This window comes from Haliotis rufescens, unplaced genomic scaffold, assembly GCF_023055435.1.
Source record: "Haliotis rufescens isolate VD_foot unplaced genomic scaffold, xgHalRufe1.0.p SCAF_1, whole genome shotgun sequence".
Taxonomy (NCBI): Eukaryota; Metazoa; Mollusca; class Gastropoda; order Lepetellida; family Haliotidae; genus Haliotis; species Haliotis rufescens.
In genome coordinates, this window is record NW_025963779.1 from 49,796,489 (window position 1) to 49,816,603 (window position 20,115).

The window sequence follows — 20,115 nt, forward strand, 5'->3', positions numbered from 1 at the left end:
TCAACTCCGCTCTGGCAATATTCCAGCAATTCACCACTAGATGACGATCCCTGTTTATGTTCTCTCCTATTAAACATTTCATTAAATTGTGCTGGTTAATCAAACATAGGTGAAACAATTCTTTTATATCGACTCAGGAGCCGCAATTGACTGTGCAGAGTTGCGTCCCTTGGGCAAATACGTATGATCGTGGGTTCGAATCCCGGTTCGCCCCGATTATGTTTCAAGGTTTGTCAACACCTTCTCCGTGCTCATGGGTTTTACCAAAGTGGTAAAAGTCGGGCTTTCCTTCAAGTGTATACTATACGCGGAGAAAGCGGCGTAAAAACCTACACAATCTCATTAAAATCAGATCTTAGTTCTCGCTACCGCTAAACAAACATCTGAGAACACCCCATTACGGGTCACGTCAGACCGACCTTGCGCGAACTTTGACCGACCAATTGAATGACTAACAAGAAGTCGACATTAGCCAATCAGCTTTCGCGTGCTTTACGGCACTAATTTCGAATTGGCGACTACGCTTCAAAACAAATTTTGACAAATTCTCGATTAAAATTTGAAACGTGACCAAATGTACATTCTGGAATGGCTGATAGATTGTCTAGATTGTATGGAATACCCCGTGTTAAAGTTTTCGAGGTTGCATGATTAGAAATCACATTCCGACTGTCGCTTTTATGATCTTGTAAGCGACGCTCTGATTGGTCAGGTTAAAGGTCGTTCTGACGTGACCGCTAATGGAATGTCCTCAGATCTTTGTTTAGCGGTAGCGAGAACTAAGATCCGATTTTAATGAGATTGAAACCTACTCACTCACTCACTCACTCACTCACTCACTCACTCACTCACTCACTCACTCACTCAATCAATCAATCACTCACTCACTCACTCACTCACTCACTCATTTACTCACTCACTCACCCACTCACTCACTCACTCACCCACAGGGCATTTAAGTGAAATAAAGTATCAACTTAGTAACATGAGTGACAAGAGTAAAGTCTTTCTTGGCTTTACTTTAGCAGCCATCGTGCTTGCCGCTTTCAAGTGAGGTTGAAACGTTTCATCACAGACATGTAGCAGTAGATACTACTTTCTTCTCATGGCCAGCGCCCACGGCAGCTTAAACGTCATTAATCTGTTATACAGAGAAAACAGTGTCACCTTACACCAAATTCGGCTTTCCTTAATATATACCTACCGAGGAATTAATTCATAACGTCTAACAAGTCATGCATGGTCAGTCAAAATTAACTGTAACCACTTTTGATATCGTGCCTTGTTAACAATACCTTGCCTCAATCAGGACTAACAATTCAAAAGGGTATTTTCTGATTGTATCATCATGCTTAGAAATAACTACTGGGCCAGCCCAATTGTCCATATCTTCAATGATGCAAAAAGACTATTTTATATACGTCTCACCTCGTATAGTGATAAAAGGCAGGTGAAATTCAAACATTAAGGAGCCACACGTTTAGGGTTATGAGAAACTATTATTATCTTAAAATACAGATGGTATATTTACGTAACAATGGGTTATCACAATAGCATTTATAATCCAATTTATAAAACATAACATATACACCATGGCATAAAAGCAGTTTACTCCTTTCGAGTAAAAGAATGCACGTTTTGGCAGTAATATAGCATAATTCTGGACTAGACAAAATGAACATCATTAAACGTATTAAAATCTGCACATATTTCTTTGCATTTGGATAAAAGGGGACATTATATGTCAAAATAAATGGGGACAAAGTACTAAAAAGTGCCTATGCATGAAGCGACCCTTTTTGGAACACAATCATATGCATGTTTACACATTATTCTCGACTACAGGTGTAACTCACCATGAAACCTCCTGCGTATTCTCACAAGGTTGTCATCCGTGACGCTTCTCTCAAACTCGTTTTTAAAGAAGATTCTGAAACTGTTAAACAGGAACTATTTAGCTTTCATTGGAGATTAAACGATCATGTCCTCGTCGAAACCAAATGTCATTGAGTGAATATTTGAAGGGATATATAAAACAAAATTGCAAAAAGATTTGTGAAAATATGGTGAAATGTAATATTGGTGAGATAACATTTCCCAAACAGAGCAAACAAATATGACAAATATGAATATGACAAATATTTCGTGCAGGTTTATTTCACTGAAATGTGCAACTAATGCATTGGTATATCAGTGTCTATGTCAGTAAACTGAAATGTGCAACTATTGCCCAGGTATACCACTGCCCATGTATGTAAATTGAAATGTGCAATTATTGCCTTTGTATACCACTGTCCATGTATGTAAACTGAAATGTGCAACTATGGCATTGGTATACCACTGTCCATGTCTATATACTGAAATATGCAACTACTGCCTTGGTGTACCATTTTCCCTGTCTGTTAACTGAAATGTGCTACTATTGCCTTGGTATACCACTGTCCATGTATGTAAACTGACATGTACAACTATTGCCTTGGTGTACCAGTGTCCGTGTATGTAAACAGAAATGTGCAACTATGGCCTAGGTATACCACTGTCCATGTATGTAAACTGAAATGTGCAACTATTCCCTTGGTGTAAAACTGTCCATGTATGTAAACTGATATGTGCAACTATTGCCTTGGTATACCACTGTCCGTGTATGTAAACTGAAATGTGCAACTATTGCCTAGGTATACCACTGTCCATGTATGTAAACTGAAATGTGCAACTACTGCCTTGGTGTACCACTGTCCATGTATGTAAACTGAAATGTGCAACTACTGCCTTGGTGTACCACTGTCCATGTATGAAAACTTAAATGTGCAACTATTGCCTTGGTGTACCACTGTCCATGTATGTAAACTGAAATGTGCAACTAGTGCCCAGGTATACCACTGTCCATGTATGTAAACTGAAATGTGCAACTATTGCCTTGGTATACCCCTGTCCATGTATGTAAACTGAAATGTGCAAATATTGCCTTGGATTACCACTGTCCATGTTTGTAAACTGAAATGTGCAACTATGGCCTAGGTATACCACTGTCCATGTATGTAAACAGAAATGTGCAACTATGGCCTAGGTATACCACTGTCCATGTATGTAAACTGAAATGTACAACTATTGCCTTGGTGTAAAACTGTCCATGTATGTAAACTGATATGTGCAACTATTGCCTTGGTATACCAATGTCCATGTATGTAAACTGAAATGTGCAACTATTGCCTTTGTATACCACTGTCCATGTATGTAAACTGATATGTGCAACTATTGCCTTGGTATACCAATGTCCATGTATGTAAACTGATATGTACAACTATTGCCTTGGTATACCGCTGTTCGTGTATGTAAACTGAAATGTGCAACTACTGCCTTGGTGTACCACTGTCAATGTATGTAAACTGAAATGTGCAACTACTGCCTTGGTGTACCACTGTCCATGTATGAAAACTTAAATGTGCAACTACTGCCTTGGTGTACCACTGTCCATGTATGTAAACTGAAATGTGCAACTATTCCCCAGGTATACCACTGTCCATGTATGTAAACTGAAATGTGCAACTATTGCCTAGGTATACCACTGTCCGTGTATGTCAACTGAAATGTGCCACTATTGCATTGGTATACCACTGTCCATGTATGAATACTGATATGTGCAACTATTGCCTTGGTGTACCACTGTCCGTGTATGTAAACTGAAATGTGCAACTATGGCCTAGGTATACCACTGTCCATGTATGTAAACTGAAATGTGCATCTATTGCCTTGGTGTACCAGCCCATGTATGTAAACTGACATGTGCAACTATGGCCTAGGTATACCACTGTCCATGTATGTAAACTGAAATGTGCAACTATTGCCTTGGTATACCACTGTCCATGTATGTAAACTGAAATGTGCAACTACTGCCTAGGTATACCACTGTCCGTGTATGTAAACTGAAATGTGCAACTATTGCTTGGTGTACCACTGTCCATGTATGTAAACTGAAATGTGCCACTATTGCCTAGGTATACCACTGTCCGTGTATGTAAACTGAAATATGCAACTATTGCCTAGGTGTACCACTGTCCATGTATGTAAACTGAAATGTGCAACTTTTACCTTGGTATACAACTGTCCATGTATATATACTGATATGTGCAACTATTGCCTTGGTGTACCACTGTCCATGTATGTAAACTGAAATGTGCAACTATGGCCTTGGTGTACCACTGTCCATGTATGTAAACTGAAATGTGCCACTATTGCCTTGGTTGAACAACTGTCCATGTATGTAAACTGAAATGTGCAACTATGGCCTAGGTATACCACTGTCCGTGTATGTAAACTGAAATGTGCAAATATTGCCTTGGTTTACCACTGTCCATGTATGTAAACTGAAATGTGCAACTATGGCCTAGGTATACCACTGTCCATGTATGTAAACTGAAATGTGCAACTATTGCCTTGGTGTAAAACTGTCCATGTATGTAAACTGATATGTGCAACTATTGCCTTGGTATACCAATGTCCATGTATGTAAACTTAAATCTGCAACTATTGCCTAGGTATACCGCTGTTTGTGTATGTAAACTGAAATGTGCAACTACTACCTTGGTATACCACTGTCCTTATCTGTATACTGAAATGTGCAACTATTGCCTAGGTATACCACTGTCCATGTATGTGAACTGAAATGTGCAACTATTGCCTAGATGTACCAGTGTCCATGTATGTAAACTGATATGTGCAACTATTGCCTTGGTATACCAATGTCCATGTATGTAAACTTAAATCTGCAACTATTGCCTAGGTATACCGCTGTTTGTGTATGTAAACTGAAATGTGCAACTACTACCTTGGTATACCACTGTCCATATCTGTATACTGAAATGTGCAACTATTGCCTTGGTATACCACTGTCCATGTATGTAAACAGAAATGTGCAACTATTGCCTTGGTATACCACTGTCCATGTATGTATACTGATATGTGCAACTTTTGCCTTGGTGTACCACTGTCCGTGTATGTAAACTGAAATGTGCAACTATTGCCTAGGTATACCACTGTCCATGTATGTAAACTGAAATGTGCATCTATTGCCTTGGTGTACCAGCCCATGTATGTAAACTGACATGTGCAACTATTGCCTAGGTATACCACTGTCCATGTATGTAAACAGAAATGTGCAACTATTGCCTTGGTATACCACTGTCCATGTATGTAAACTGAAATGTGCAACTATTGCCTAGGTATACCACTGTCCATGTATGTAAACTGAAATGTACAACTACTGCCTAGGTATACCACTGTCCGTGTATGTCAACTGAAATATGCAACTATTGCCTAGGTGTACCACTGTCCATGTATGTAAACTGAAATGAGCAACTATTGCCTTGGTATACAACTGTCCATGTATATATACTGATATGTGCAACTATTGCCTTGGTGTACCACTGTCCATGTATGTAAACTGAAATGTGCAACTATGGCCTAGGTGTACCACTGTCCATGTATGTAAACTGAAATGTGCAACTATTGCCTTGGTTTACCACTGTCCATGTATGTAAACTGAAATGTGCAACTATGGCCTAGGTATACCACTGTCCATGTATGTAAACTGAAATGAGCAAATATTGCCTTGGTTTACCACTGTCCATGTATGTAAACTGAAATGTGCAACTATGGCCTAGGTATACCACTGTCCATGTATGTAAACTGAAATGTGCAACTATGGCCTAGGTATACCACTGTCCATGTATGTAAACTGAAATGTGCAACTATTTCCTTGGTGTTAAACTGTCCATGTATGCAAACTGATATGTGCAACTATTGCCTTCGTATACCAATGTCCGTGTATGTAAACTTAAATCTGCAACTATTGCCTAGGTATACCGCTGTTCGTGTATGTAAACTGAAATGTGCAACTATTGCCTAGGTATACCACTGTCCATGTATGTAAACTGAAATGTGCAACTATGGCCTAGGTGTACCACTGTCCATGTATGTAAACTGAAATGTGCCACTATTGCCTAGGTATACCACTGTCCGTGTATGTCAACTGAAATATGCAACTATTGCCTAGGTGTACCACTGTCCATGTATGTAAACTGAAATGTGCAACTATTGCCTAGGTATACCACTGTCCGTGTATGTCAACTGAAATGTGCCACTATTGCATTGGTATACCACTGTCCATGTATGAATACTGATATGTGCAACTATTGCCTTGGTGTACCACTGTCCGTGTATGTAAACTGAAATGTGCAACTATGGCCTAGGTATACCACTGTCCATGTATGTAAACTGAAATGTGCATCTATTGCCTTGGTGTACCAGCCCATGTATGTAAACTGACATGTGCAACTATGGCCTAGGTATACCACTGTCCATGTATGTAAACTGAAATGTGCAACTATTGCCTTGGTATACCACTGTCCATGTATGTAAACTGAAATGTGCAACTACTGCCTAGGTATACCACTGTCCGTGTATGTAAACTGAAATGTGCAACTATTGCTTGGTGTACCACTGTCCATGTATGTAAACTGAAATGTGCCACTATTGCCTAGGTATACCACTGTCCGTGTATGTAAACTGAAATATGCAACTATTGCCTAGGTGTACCACTGTCCATGTATGTAAACTGAAATGTGCAACTTTTACCTTGGTATACAACTGTCCATGTATATATACTGATATGTGCAACTATTGCCTTGGTGTACCACTGTCCATGTATGTAAACTGAAATGTGCAACTATGGCCTTGGTGTACCACTGTCCATGTATGTAAACTGAAATGTGCCACTATTGCCTTGGTTGAACAACTGTCCATGTATGTAAACTGAAATGTGCAACTATGGCCTAGGTATACCACTGTCCGTGTATGTAAACTGAAATGTGCAAATATTGCCTTGGTTTACCACTGTCCATGTATGTAAACTGAAATGTGCAACTATGGCCTAGGTATACCACTGTCCATGTATGTAAACTGAAATGTGCAACTATTGCCTTGGTGTAAAACTGTCCATGTATGTAAACTGATATGTGCAACTATTGCCTTGGTATACCAATGTCCATGTATGTAAACTTAAATCTGCAACTATTGCCTAGGTATACCGCTGTTTGTGTATGTAAACTGAAATGTGCAACTACTACCTTGGTATACCACTGTCCTTATCTGTATACTGAAATGTGCAACTATTGCCTAGGTATACCACTGTCCATGTATGTGAACTGAAATGTGCAACTATTGCCTAGATGTACCAGTGTCCATGTATGTAAACTGATATGTGCAACTATTGCCTTGGTATACCAATGTCCATGTATGTAAACTTAAATCTGCAACTATTGCCTAGGTATACCGCTGTTTGTGTATGTAAACTGAAATGTGCAACTACTACCTTGGTATACCACTGTCCATATCTGTATACTGAAATGTGCAACTATTGCCTTGGTATACCACTGTCCATGTATGTAAACAGAAATGTGCAACTATTGCCTTGGTATACCACTGTCCATGTATGTATACTGATATGTGCAACTTTTGCCTTGGTGTACCACTGTCCGTGTATGTAAACTGAAATGTGCAACTATTGCCTAGGTATACCACTGTCCATGTATGTAAACTGAAATGTGCATCTATTGCCTTGGTGTACCAGCCCATGTATGTAAACTGACATGTGCAACTATTGCCTAGGTATACCACTGTCCATGTATGTAAACAGAAATGTGCAACTATTGCCTTGGTATACCACTGTCCATGTATGTAAACTGAAATGTGCAACTATTGCCTAGGTATACCACTGTCCATGTATGTAAACTGAAATGTACAACTACTGCCTAGGTATACCACTGTCCGTGTATGTCAACTGAAATATGCAACTATTGCCTAGGTGTACCACTGTCCATGTATGTAAACTGAAATGAGCAACTATTGCCTTGGTATACAACTGTCCATGTATATATACTGATATGTGCAACTATTGCCTTGGTGTACCACTGTCCATGTATGTAAACTGAAATGTGCAACTATGGCCTAGGTGTACCACTGTCCATGTATGTAAACTGAAATGTGCAACTATTGCCTTGGTTTACCACTGTCCATGTATGTAAACTGAAATGTGCAACTATGGCCTAGGTATACCACTGTCCATGTATGTAAACTGAAATGAGCAAATATTGCCTTGGTTTACCACTGTCCATGTATGTAAACTGAAATGTGCAACTATGGCCTAGGTATACCACTGTCCATGTATGTAAACTGAAATGTGCAACTATGGCCTAGGTATACCACTGTCCATGTATGTAAACTGAAATGTGCAACTATTTCCTTGGTGTTAAACTGTCCATGTATGCAAACTGATATGTGCAACTATTGCCTTCGTATACCAATGTCCGTGTATGTAAACTTAAATCTGCAACTATTGCCTAGGTATACCGCTGTTCGTGTATGTAAACTGAAATGTGCAACTATTGCCTAGGTATACCACTGTCCATGTATGTAAACTGAAATGTGCAACTATGGCCTAGGTGTACCACTGTCCATGTATGTAAACTGAAATGTGCCACTATTGCCTAGGTATACCACTGTCCGTGTATGTCAACTGAAATATGCAACTATTGCCTAGGTGTACCACTGTCCATGTATGTAAACTGAAATGTGCAACTATTGCCTTGGTATACAACTGTCCATGTATATATACTGATATGTGCAACTATTGCCTTGGTGTACCACTGTCCATGTATGTAAACTGAAATGTGCAACTATGGCCCAGGTGTACCACTGTCCATGTACGTAAACTGAAATGTGCAACCATTGCCTTGGTTTACCACTGTCCATGTATGTAAACTGAAATGTGCAACTATTGCCTAAGTATACCGCTTTCCGTGTATGTAAACTGAAATGTGCAACTATTGCCTTGGTTTACCACTGTCCATGTATGTAAACTGAAATCTGCAACTATTGCCTAGGTATACCGCTTTCCGTGTATGTAAACTGAAATGTGCAACTATTGCCTAGGTTTACCACCGTCCATGTATGTAAACTGAAATGTGCAACTACTGCCTTGGTGTACCACTGTCCATGTATGTAAACTGAAATGTGCAACTACTGCCAAGGCATACCACTGTCCATGTATGTAAACTGAAATGTGCAACTACTGCCTTGGTATACCACTGTCCATGTATGTAAACTGAAATGTGTAACTATTGCCTTGGTGTACCACTGTCCATGTATGTAAACTGAAATGTGCAACTATGGCCTAGGTGTACCACTGTCCATGTATGTAAACTGAAATGTGCAACTATTGCCTTGGTTTACCACTGCCCATGTATGTAAACTGAAATGTGCAACTATTGCCTAAGTATACCACTGTCCGTGTATGTAAACTGAAATGTGCAAATATTGCCTTGGTTTACCACTGTCCATGTATGTAAACTGAAATGTGCAACTATGGCCTAGGTATACCACTGTCCATGTATGTAAACTGAAATGTGCAACTATTGCCTAGGTCTAAAACTGTCCATTTCAGTAAACTGATATGTGCAACTATTGCCTTCGTATACCACTGTCCATGTATGTAAACTGAAATCTGAAACTATTGCCTAGGTTTACCACTGTCCATGTATGTAAACTGAAATGTGCAACTATTGCCTATGTTTACCACTGTCCATGTATGTAAACTGAAATGTGCAACTACTGCCAAGGTATACCACTGTCCATGTATGTAAACTGAAATGTGCAACTATTTCCTTGGTGTTAAACTGTCCATGTATGCAAACTGATATGTGCAACTATTGCCTTTGTATACCAATGTCCATGTATGTAAACTTAAATCTGCAACTATTGCCTAGGTATACCGCTGTTCGTGTATGTAAACTGAAATGTGCAACTATTGCCTAGGTATACCACTGTCCATGTATGTAAACTGAAATGTGCAACTATGGCCTAGGTGTACCACTGTCCATGTATGTAAACTGAAATGTGCCACTATTGCCTAGGTATACCACTGTCCGTGTATGTCAACTGAAATATGCAACTATTGCCTAGGTGTACCACTGTCCATGTATGTAAACTGAAATGTGCAACTATTGCCTTGGTATACAACTGTCCATGTATATATACTGATATGTGCAACTATTGCCTTGGTGTACCACTGTCCATGTATGTAAACTGAAATGTGCAACTATGGCCTAGGTGTACCACTGTCCATGTATGTAAACTGAAATGTGCAACTATTGCCTTGGTTTACCACTGTCCATGTATGTAAACTGAAATGTGCAACTATTGCCTAAGTATACCACTGTCCGTGTATGTAAACTGAAATGTGCAAATATTGCCTTGGTTTACCACTGTCCATGTATGTAAACTGAAATGTGCAACTATGGCCTAGGTATACCACTGTCCATGTATGTAAACTGAAATGTGCAACTATTGCCTAGGTCTAAAACTGTCCATTTCAGTAAACTGATATGTGCAACTATTGCCTTCGTATACCACTGTCCATGTATGTAAACTGAAATCTGCAACTATTGCCTAGGTTTACCACTGTCCATGTAAGTAAACTGAAATGTGCAACTATTGCCTAGGTTTACCACTGTCCATGTATGTAAACTGAAATGTGCAACTATGGCCTAGGTATACCACTGTCCATGTATGTAAACTGAAATGTGCAACTATTGCCTTGGTGTAAAACTGTCCATTTCAGTAAACTGATATGTGCAACTATTGCCTTGGTATACCACTGTCCATGTATGTAAACTGAAATCTGCAACTATTGCCTAGGTATACCGCTTTCCGTGTATGTAAACTGAAATGTGCAACTATTGCCAAGGTTTACCACCGTCCATGTATGTAAACTGAAATGTGCAACTACCGCCTTGGTGTACCACTGTCCATGTACGTAAACTGAAATGTGCAACTACTGCCAAGGCATACCACTGTCCATGTATGTAAACTGAAATGTGCAACTACTGCCTTGGTATACCACTGTCCATGTATGTAAACTGAAATGTGTAACTATTGCCTTGGTGTTCCACTGTCCATGTTTGTAAACTGAAATGTGCAACTACTGCCTTGGTATACCACTGTCCATGTATGTAAACTGAAATGTGCAACTATTGCCTAGGTGTACCACTGTCCATGTATGTAAACTCAAATGTGCAACTATTGCCTTGGTATACCACTGTCCATGTATGTTAACTGAAATGTGCAACTATTGCCTAGGTATACCACTGTCCATGTATGTAAATTGAAATATGCAGCTATTGCCTAGGTTTACCACTGTCCATGTATGTAAACTGAAATGTGCAACTACTGCCTTGGTATACCACTGTCCATGTATGTAAACTGAAATGTGTAACTATTGCCTTGGCGTTCCACTGTCCATGTTTGTAAACTGAAATGTGCAACTATTGCCTTGGTGTACCAGTGTCCATGTATGTAAACTGAAATGGGCAACTACTGCCTAGGTATACCACTGTCCGTGTATGTAAACTGAAATGTGCAACTATTGCCTAGGTGTACCACTGTCCATGTATGTAAACTGAAATGTGCAACTATTGCCTAGGTTTACCACTGTCCATGTATGTAAACTGAAATGTGCAACTACTGCCAAGGTATACCACTGTCCATGTATGTAAACTGAAATGTGCAACTATGGCCTAGGTATACCACTGTCCATGTATGTAAACTGAAATGTGCAACTATTGCCTTGGTGTAAAACTGTCCATTTCAGTAAACTGATATGTGCAACTATTGCCTTGGTATACCACTGTCCATGTATGTAAACTGAAATCTGCAACTATTGCCTAGGTATACCGCTTTCCGTGTATGTAAACTGAAATGTGCAACTATTGCCTAGGTTTACCACCGTCCATGTATGTAAACTGAAATGTGCAACTACTGCCTTGGTGTACCACTGTCCATGTATGTAAACTGAAATGTGCAACTACTGCCAAGGCATACCACTGTCCATGTATGTAAACTGAAATGTGCAACTACTGCCTTGGTATACCACTGTCCATGTATGTAAACTGAAATGTGTAACTATTGCCTTGGTGTTCCACTGTCCATGTTTGTAAACTGAAATGTGCAACTACTGCCTTGGTATACCACTGTCCATGTATGTAAACTGAAATGTGCAACTATTGCCTAGGTGTACCACTGTCCATGTATGTTAACTGAAATGTGCAACTATTGCCTAGGTATACCACTGTCCATGTATGTAAATTGAAATATGCAGCTATTGCCTAGGTTTACCACTGTCCATGTATGTAAACTGAAATGTGCAACTACTGCCTTGGTATACCACTGTCCATGTATGTAAACTGAAATGTGTAACTATTGCCTTGGCGTTCCACTGTCCATGTTTGTAAACTGAAATGTGTAACTATTGCCTTGGTGTACCAGTGTCCATGTATGTAAACTGAAATGGGCAACTACTGCCTTGGTATACCACTGTCCGTGTATGTAAACTGAAATGTGCAACTATTGCCTAGGTGTACCACTGTCCATGTATGTAAACTGAAATGTGCAACTATTGCCTTGGTATACCACTGTCCATGTATGTTAACTGAAATGTGCAACTATTGCCTAGGTATACCACTGTCCATGTATGTAAATTGAAATATGCAACTATTGCCTAGGTGTACCACTGTCCATGTATGTAAACTGAAATGTGCAACTATTGCCTTGGTATACAACTGTCCATGTATATATACTGATATGTGCAACTATTGCCTTGGTGTACCACTGTCCATGTATGTAAACTGAAATGTGCAACTATGGCCCAGGTGTACCACTGTCCATGTATGTAAACTGAAATGTGCAACCATTGCCTTGGTTTACCACTGTCCATGTATGTAAACTGAAATGTGCAACTATTGCCTAAGTATACCGCTTTCCGTGTATGTAAACTGAAATGTGCAACTATTGCCTTGGTTTACCACTGTCCATGTATGTAAACTGAAATCTGCAACTATTGCCTAGGTATACCGCTTTCCGTGTATGTAAACTGAAATGTGCAACTATTGCCTAGGTTTACCACCGTCCATGTATGTAAACTGAAATGTGCAACTACTGCCTTGGTGTACCACTGTCCATGTATGTAAACTGAAATGTGCAACTACTGCCAAGGCATACCACTGTCCATGTATGTAAACTGAAATGTGCAACTACTGCCTTGGTATACCACTGTCCATGTATGTAAACTGAAATGTGTAACTATTGCCTTGGTGTACCACTGTCCATGTATGTAAACTGAAATGTGCAACTATGGCCTAGGTGTACCACTGTCCATGTATGTAAACTGAAATGTGCAACTATTGCCTTGGTTTACCACTGTCCATGTATGTAAACTGAAATGTGCAACTATTGCCTAAGTATACCACTGTCCGTGTATGTAAACTGAAATGTGCAAATATTGCCTTGGTTTACCACTGTCCATGTATGTAAACTGAAATGTGCAACTATTGCCTAGGTCTAAAACTGTCCATTTCAGTAAACTGATATGTGCAACTATTGCCTTCGTATACCACTGTCCATGTATGTAAACTGAAATGTGCAACTATTGCCTAGGTTTACCACTGTCCATGTATGTAAACTGAAATGTGCAACTATTGCCTATGTTTACCACTGTCCATGTATGTAAACTGAAATGTGCAACTACTGCCAAGGTATACCACTGTCCATGTATGTAAACTGAAATGTGCAACTATTTCCTTGGTGTTAAACTGTCCATGTATGCAAACTGATATGTGCAACTATTGCCTTTGTATACCAATGTCCGTGTATGTAAACTTAAATCTGCAACTATTGCCTAGGTATACCGCTGTTCGTGTATGTAAACTGAAATGTGCAACTATTGCCTAGGTATACCACTGTCCATGTATGTAAACTGAAATGTGCAACTATGGCCTAGGTGTACCACTGTCCATGTATGTAAACTGAAATGTGCCACTATTGCCTAGGTATACCACTGTCCGTGTATGTCAACTGAAATATGCAACTATTGCCTAGGTGTACCACTGTCCATGTATGTAAACTGAAATGTGCAACTATTGCCTTGGTATACAACTGTCCATGTATATATACTGATATGTGCAACTATTGCCTTGGTGTACCACTGTCCATGTATGTAAACTGAAATGTGCAACTATGGCCTAGGTGTACCACTGTCCATGTATGTAAACTGAAATGTGCAACTATTGCCTTGGTTTACCACTGTCCATGTATGTAAACTGAAATGTGCAACTATTGCCTAAGTATACCACTGTCCGTGTATGTAAACTGAAATGTGCAAATATTGCCTTGGTTTACCACTGTCCATGTATTTTAACTGAAATGTGCAACTATGGCCTAGGTATACCACTGTCCATGTATGTAAACTGAAATGTGCAACTATTGCCTAGGTCTAAAACTGTCCATTTCAGTAAACTGATATGTGCAACTATTGCCTTCGTATCCCACTGTCCATGTATGTAAACTGAAATCTGCAACTATTGCCTAGGTTTACCACTGTCCATGCATGTAAACTGAAATGTGCAACTATTGCCTAGGTTTACCACTGTCCATGTATGTAAACTGAAATGTGCAACTACTGCCAAGGTATACCACTGTCCATGTATGTAAACTGAAATGTGCAACTATGGCCTAGGTATACCACTGTCCATGTATGTAAACTGAAATGTGCAACTATTGCCTTGGTGTAAAACTGTCCATTTCAGTAAACTGATATGTGCAACTATTGCCTTGGTATACCACTGTCCATGTATGTAAACTGAAATCTGCAACTATTGCCTAGGTATACCGCTTTCCTTGTATGTAAACTGAAATGTGCAACTATTGCCTAGGTTTACCACCGTCCATGTATGTAAACTGAAATGTGCAACTACTGCCTTGGTGTACCACTGTCCATGTATGTAAACTGAAATGTGCAACTACTGCCAAGGCATACCACTGTCCATGTATGTAAACTGAAATGTGCAACTACTGCCTTGGTATACCACTGTCCATGTATGTAAACTGAAATGTGTAACTATTGCCTTGGTGTTCCACTGTCCATGTTTGTAAACTGAAATGTGCAACTACTGCCTTGGTATACCACTGTCCATGTATGTAAACTGAAATGTGCAACTATTGCCTAGGTGTACCACTGTCCATGTATGTAAACTCAAATGTGCAACTATTGCCTTGGTATACCACTGTCCATGTATGTTAACTGAAATGTGCAACTATTGCCTAGGTATACCACTGTCCATGTATGTAAATTGAAATATGCAGCTATTGCCTAGGTTTACCACTGTCCATGTATGTAAACTGAAATGTGCAACTACTGCCTAGGTATACCACTGTCCATGTATGTAAACTGAAATGTGCAACTATTGCCTAGGTGTACCACTGTCCATGTATGTAAACTGAAATGTGCAACTATTGCCTAGGTTTACCACCGTCCATGTATGTAAACTGAAATGTGCAACTACTGCCTTGGTGTACCACTGTCCATGTATGTAAACTGAAATGTGCAACTACTGCCAAGGCATACCACTGTCCATGTATGTAAACTGAAATGTGCAACTACTGCCTTGGTATACCACTGTCCATGTATATATACTGATATGTGCAACTATTGCCTTGGTGTACCACTGTCCATGTATGTAAACTGAAATGTGCAACTATGGCCCAGGTGTACCACTGTCCATGTATGTAAACTGAAATGTGCAACCATTGCCTTGGTTTACCACTGTCCATGTATGTAAACTGAAATCTGCAACTATTGCCTAAGTATACCGCTTTCCGTGTATGTAAACTGAAATGTGCAACTATTGCCTTGGTTTACCACTGTCCATGTATGTAAACTGAAATCTGCAACTATTGCCTAGGTATACCGCTTTCCGTGTATGTAAACTGAAATGTGCAACTATTGCCTAGGTTTACCACCGTCCATGTATGTAAACTGAAATGTGCAACTACTGCCTTGGTGTACCACTGTCCATGTATGTAAACTGAAATGTGCAACTACTGCCAAGGCATACCACTGTCCATGTATGTCAACTGAAATGTGCAACTACTGCCTTGGTATACCACTGTCCATGTATGTAAACTGAAATGTGTAACTATTGCCTTGGTGTACCACTGTCCATGTATGTAAACTGAAATGTGCAACTATGGCCTAGGTGTACCACTGTCCATGTATGTAAACTGAAATGTGCAACTATTGCCTTGGTTTACCACTGTCCATGTATGTAAACTGAAATGTGCAACTATTGCCTAGGTATACCACTGTCCGTGTATGTAAACTGAAATGTGCAAATATTGCCTTGGTTTACCACTGTCCATGTATGTAAACTGAAATGTGCAACTATGGCCTAGGTATACCACTGTCCATGTATGTAAACTGAAATGTGCAACTATTGCCTAGGTCTAAAACTGTCCATTTCAGTAAACTGATATGTGCAACTATTGCCTTCGTATACCACTGTCCATGTATGTAAACTGAAATCTGAAACTATTGCCTAGGTTTACCACTGTCCATGTATGTAAACTGAAATGTGCAACTATTGCCTATGTTTACCACTGTCCATGTATGTAAACTGAAATGTGCAACTACTGCCAAGGTATACCACTGTCCATGTATGTAAACTGAAATGTGCAACTATTTCCTTGGTGTTAAACTGTCCATGTATGCAAACTGATATGTGCAACTATTGCCTTTGTATACCAATGTCTGTGTATGTAAACTTAAATCTGCAAATATTGCCTAGGTATACCGCTGTTCGTGTATGTAAACTGAAATGTGCAACTATTGCCTAGGTATACCACTGTCCATGTATGTAAACTGAAATGTGCAACTATGGCCTAGGTGTACCACTGTCCATGTATGTAAACTGAAATGTGCCACTATTGCCTAGGTATACCACTGTCCGTGTCTGTCAACTGAAATATGCAACTATTGCCTAGGTGTACCACTGTCCATGTATGTAAACTGAAATGTGCAACTATTGCCTTGGTATACAACTGTCCATGTATATATACTGATATGTGCAACTATTGCCTTGGTGTACCACTGTCCATGTATGTAAACTGAAATGTGCAACTATGGCCTAGGTGTACCACTGTCCATGTATGTAAACTGAAATGTGCAACTATTGCCTTGGTTTACCACTGTCCATGTATGTAAACTGAAATGTGCAACTATTGCCTAAGTATACCACTGTCCGTGTATGTAAACTGAAATGTGCAAATATTGCCTTGGTTTACCACTGTCCATGTATGTAAACTGAAATGTGCAACTATGGCCTAGGTATACCACTGTCCATGTATGTAAACTGAAATGTGCAACTATTGCCTAGGTCTAAAACTGTCCATTTCAGTAAACTGATATGTGCAACTATTGCCTTCGTATACCACTGTCCATGTATGTAAACTGAAATCTGCAACTATTGCCTAGGTTTACCACTGTCCATGCATGTAAACTGAAATGTGCAACTATTGCCTAGGTTTACCACTGTCCATGTATGTAAACTGAAATGTGCAACTACTGCCAAGGTATACCACTGTCCATGTATGTAAACTGAAATGTGCAACTATGGCCTAGGTATACCACTGTCCATGTATGTAAACTGAAATGTGCAACTATTGCCTTGGTGTAAAACTGTCCATTTCAGTAAACTGATATGTGCAACTATTGCCTTGGTATACCACTGTCCATGTGTGTAAACTGAAATCTGCAACTATTGCCTAGGTATACCGCTTTCCTTGTATGTAAACTGAAATGTGCAACTATTGCCTAGGTTTACCACCGTCCATGTATGTAAACTGAAATGTGCAACTACTGCCTTGGTGTACCACTGTCCATGTATGTAAACTGAAATGTGCAACTACTGCCAAGGCATACCACTGTCCATGTATGTAAACTGAAATGTGCAACTACTGCCTTGGTATACCACTGTCCATGTATGTAAACTGAAATGTGTAACTATTGCCTTGGTGTTCCACTGTCCATGTTTGTAAACTGAAATGTGCAACTACTGCCTTGGTATACCACTGTCCATGTATGTAAACTGAAATGTGCAACTATTGCCTAGGTGTACCACTGTCCATGTATGTAAACTCAAATGTGCAACTATTGCCTTGGTATACCACTGTCCATGTATGTTAACTGAAATGTGCAACTATTGCCTAGGTATACCACTGTCCATGTATGTAAATTGAAATATGCAGCTATTGCCTAGGTTTACCACTGTCCATGTATGTAAACTGAAATGTGCAACTACTGCCTTGGTATACCACTGTCCATGTATGTAAACTGAAATGTGTAACTATTGCCTTGGTGTACCACTGTCCATGTATGTAAACTGAAATGTGCAACTATGGCCTAGGTGTACCACTGTCCATGTATGTAAACTGAAATGTGCAACTATTGCCTTGGTTTACCACTGTCCATGTATGTAAACTGAAATGTGCAACTATTGCCTAGGTATACCACTGTCCGTGTATGTAAACTGAAATGTGCAAATATTGCCTTGGTTTACCACTGTCCATGTATGTAAACTGAAATGTGCAACTATGGCCTAGGTATACCACTGTCCATGTATGTAAACTGAAATGTGCAACTATTGCCTAGGTCTAAAACTGTCCATTTCAGTAAACTGATATGTGCAACTATTGCCTTCGTATACCACTGTCCATGTATGTAAACTGAAATCTGAAACTATTGCCTAGGTTTACCACTGTCCATGTATGTAAACTGAAATGTGCAACTATTGCCTATGTTTACCACTGTCCATGTATGTAAACTGAAATGTGCAACTACTGCCAAGGTATACCACTGTCCATGTATGTAAACTGAAATGTGCAACTATTTCCTTGGTGTTAAACTGTCCATGTATGCAAACTGATATGTGCAACTATTGCCTTTGTATACCAATGTCTGTGTATGTAAACTTAAATCTGCAAATATTGCCTAGGTATACCGCTGTTCGTGTATGTAAACTGAAATGTGCAACTATTGCCTAGGTATACCACTGTCCATGTATGTAAACTGAAATGTGCAACTATGGCCTAGGTGTACCACTGTCCATGTATGTAAACTGAAATGTGCCACTATTGCCTAGGTATACCACTGTCCGTGTATGTCAACTGAAATATGCAACTATTGCCTAGGTGTACCACTGTCCATGTATGTAAACTGAAATGTGCAACTATTGCCTTGGTATACAACTGTCCATGTATATATACTGATATGTGCAACTATTGCCTTGGTGTACCACTGTCCATGTATGTAAACTGAAATGTGCAACTATGGCCTAGGTGTACCACTGTCCATGTATGTAAACTGAAATGTGCAACTATTGCCTTGGTTTACCACTGTCCATGTATGTAAACTGAAATGTGCAACTATTGCCTAAGTATACCACTGTCCGTGTATGTAAACTGAAATGTGCAAATATTGCCTTGGTTTACCACTGTCCATGTATGTAAACTGAAATGTGCAACTATGGCCTAGGTATACCACTGTCCATGTATGTAAACTGAAATGTGCAACTATTGCCTAGGTCTAAAACTGTCCATTTCAGTAAACTGATATGTGCAACTATTGCCTTCGTATACCACTGTCCATGTATGTAAACTGAAATCTGCAACTATTGCCTAGGTTTACCACTGTCCATGCATGTAAACTGAAATGTGCAACTATTGCCTAGGTTTACCACTGTCCATGTATGTAAACTGAAATGTGCAACTACTGCCAAGGTATACCACTGTCCATGTATGTAAACTGAAATGTGCAACTATGGCCTAGGTATACCACTGTCCATGTATGTAAACTGAAATGTGCAACTATTGCCTTGGTGTAAAACTGTCCATTTCAGTAAACTGATATGTGCAACTATTGCCTTGGTATACCACTGTCCATGTATGTAAACTGAAATCTGCAACTTTTGCCTAGGTATACCGCTTTCCTTGTATGTAAACTGAAATGTGCAACTATTGCCTAGGTTTACCACCGTCCATGTATGTAAACTGAAATGTGCAACTACTGCCTTGGTGTACCACTGTCCATGTATGTAAACTGAAATGTGCAACTACTGCCAAGGCATACCACTGTCCATGTATGTAAACTGAAATGTGCAACTACTGCCTTGGTAT

The 20,115-nt window shown here is 39.6% G+C and overlaps 1 protein-coding gene across 1 annotated transcript in view; it reads right to left on the reverse strand.

Annotated features, from left to right (window-relative positions):
• Positions 1-838: 838 nt before the first annotated feature.
• Positions 839-20,115, reverse strand: part of LOC124131395 — a 31,314-nt gene continuing 12,037 nt past the window's right edge. Inside the window, exons 13-14 of the mRNA XM_048380621.1 lie at positions 1,857-1,936; positions 839-1,141 (exon numbers count right to left, since the gene is read on the reverse strand). Coding sequence (XP_048236578.1) covers positions 1,137-1,141; positions 1,857-1,936 — 85 coding nt within the window. The 3' untranslated portion in view covers positions 839-1,136. The remainder of the gene's footprint in view (positions 1,142-1,856; positions 1,937-20,115) is intronic.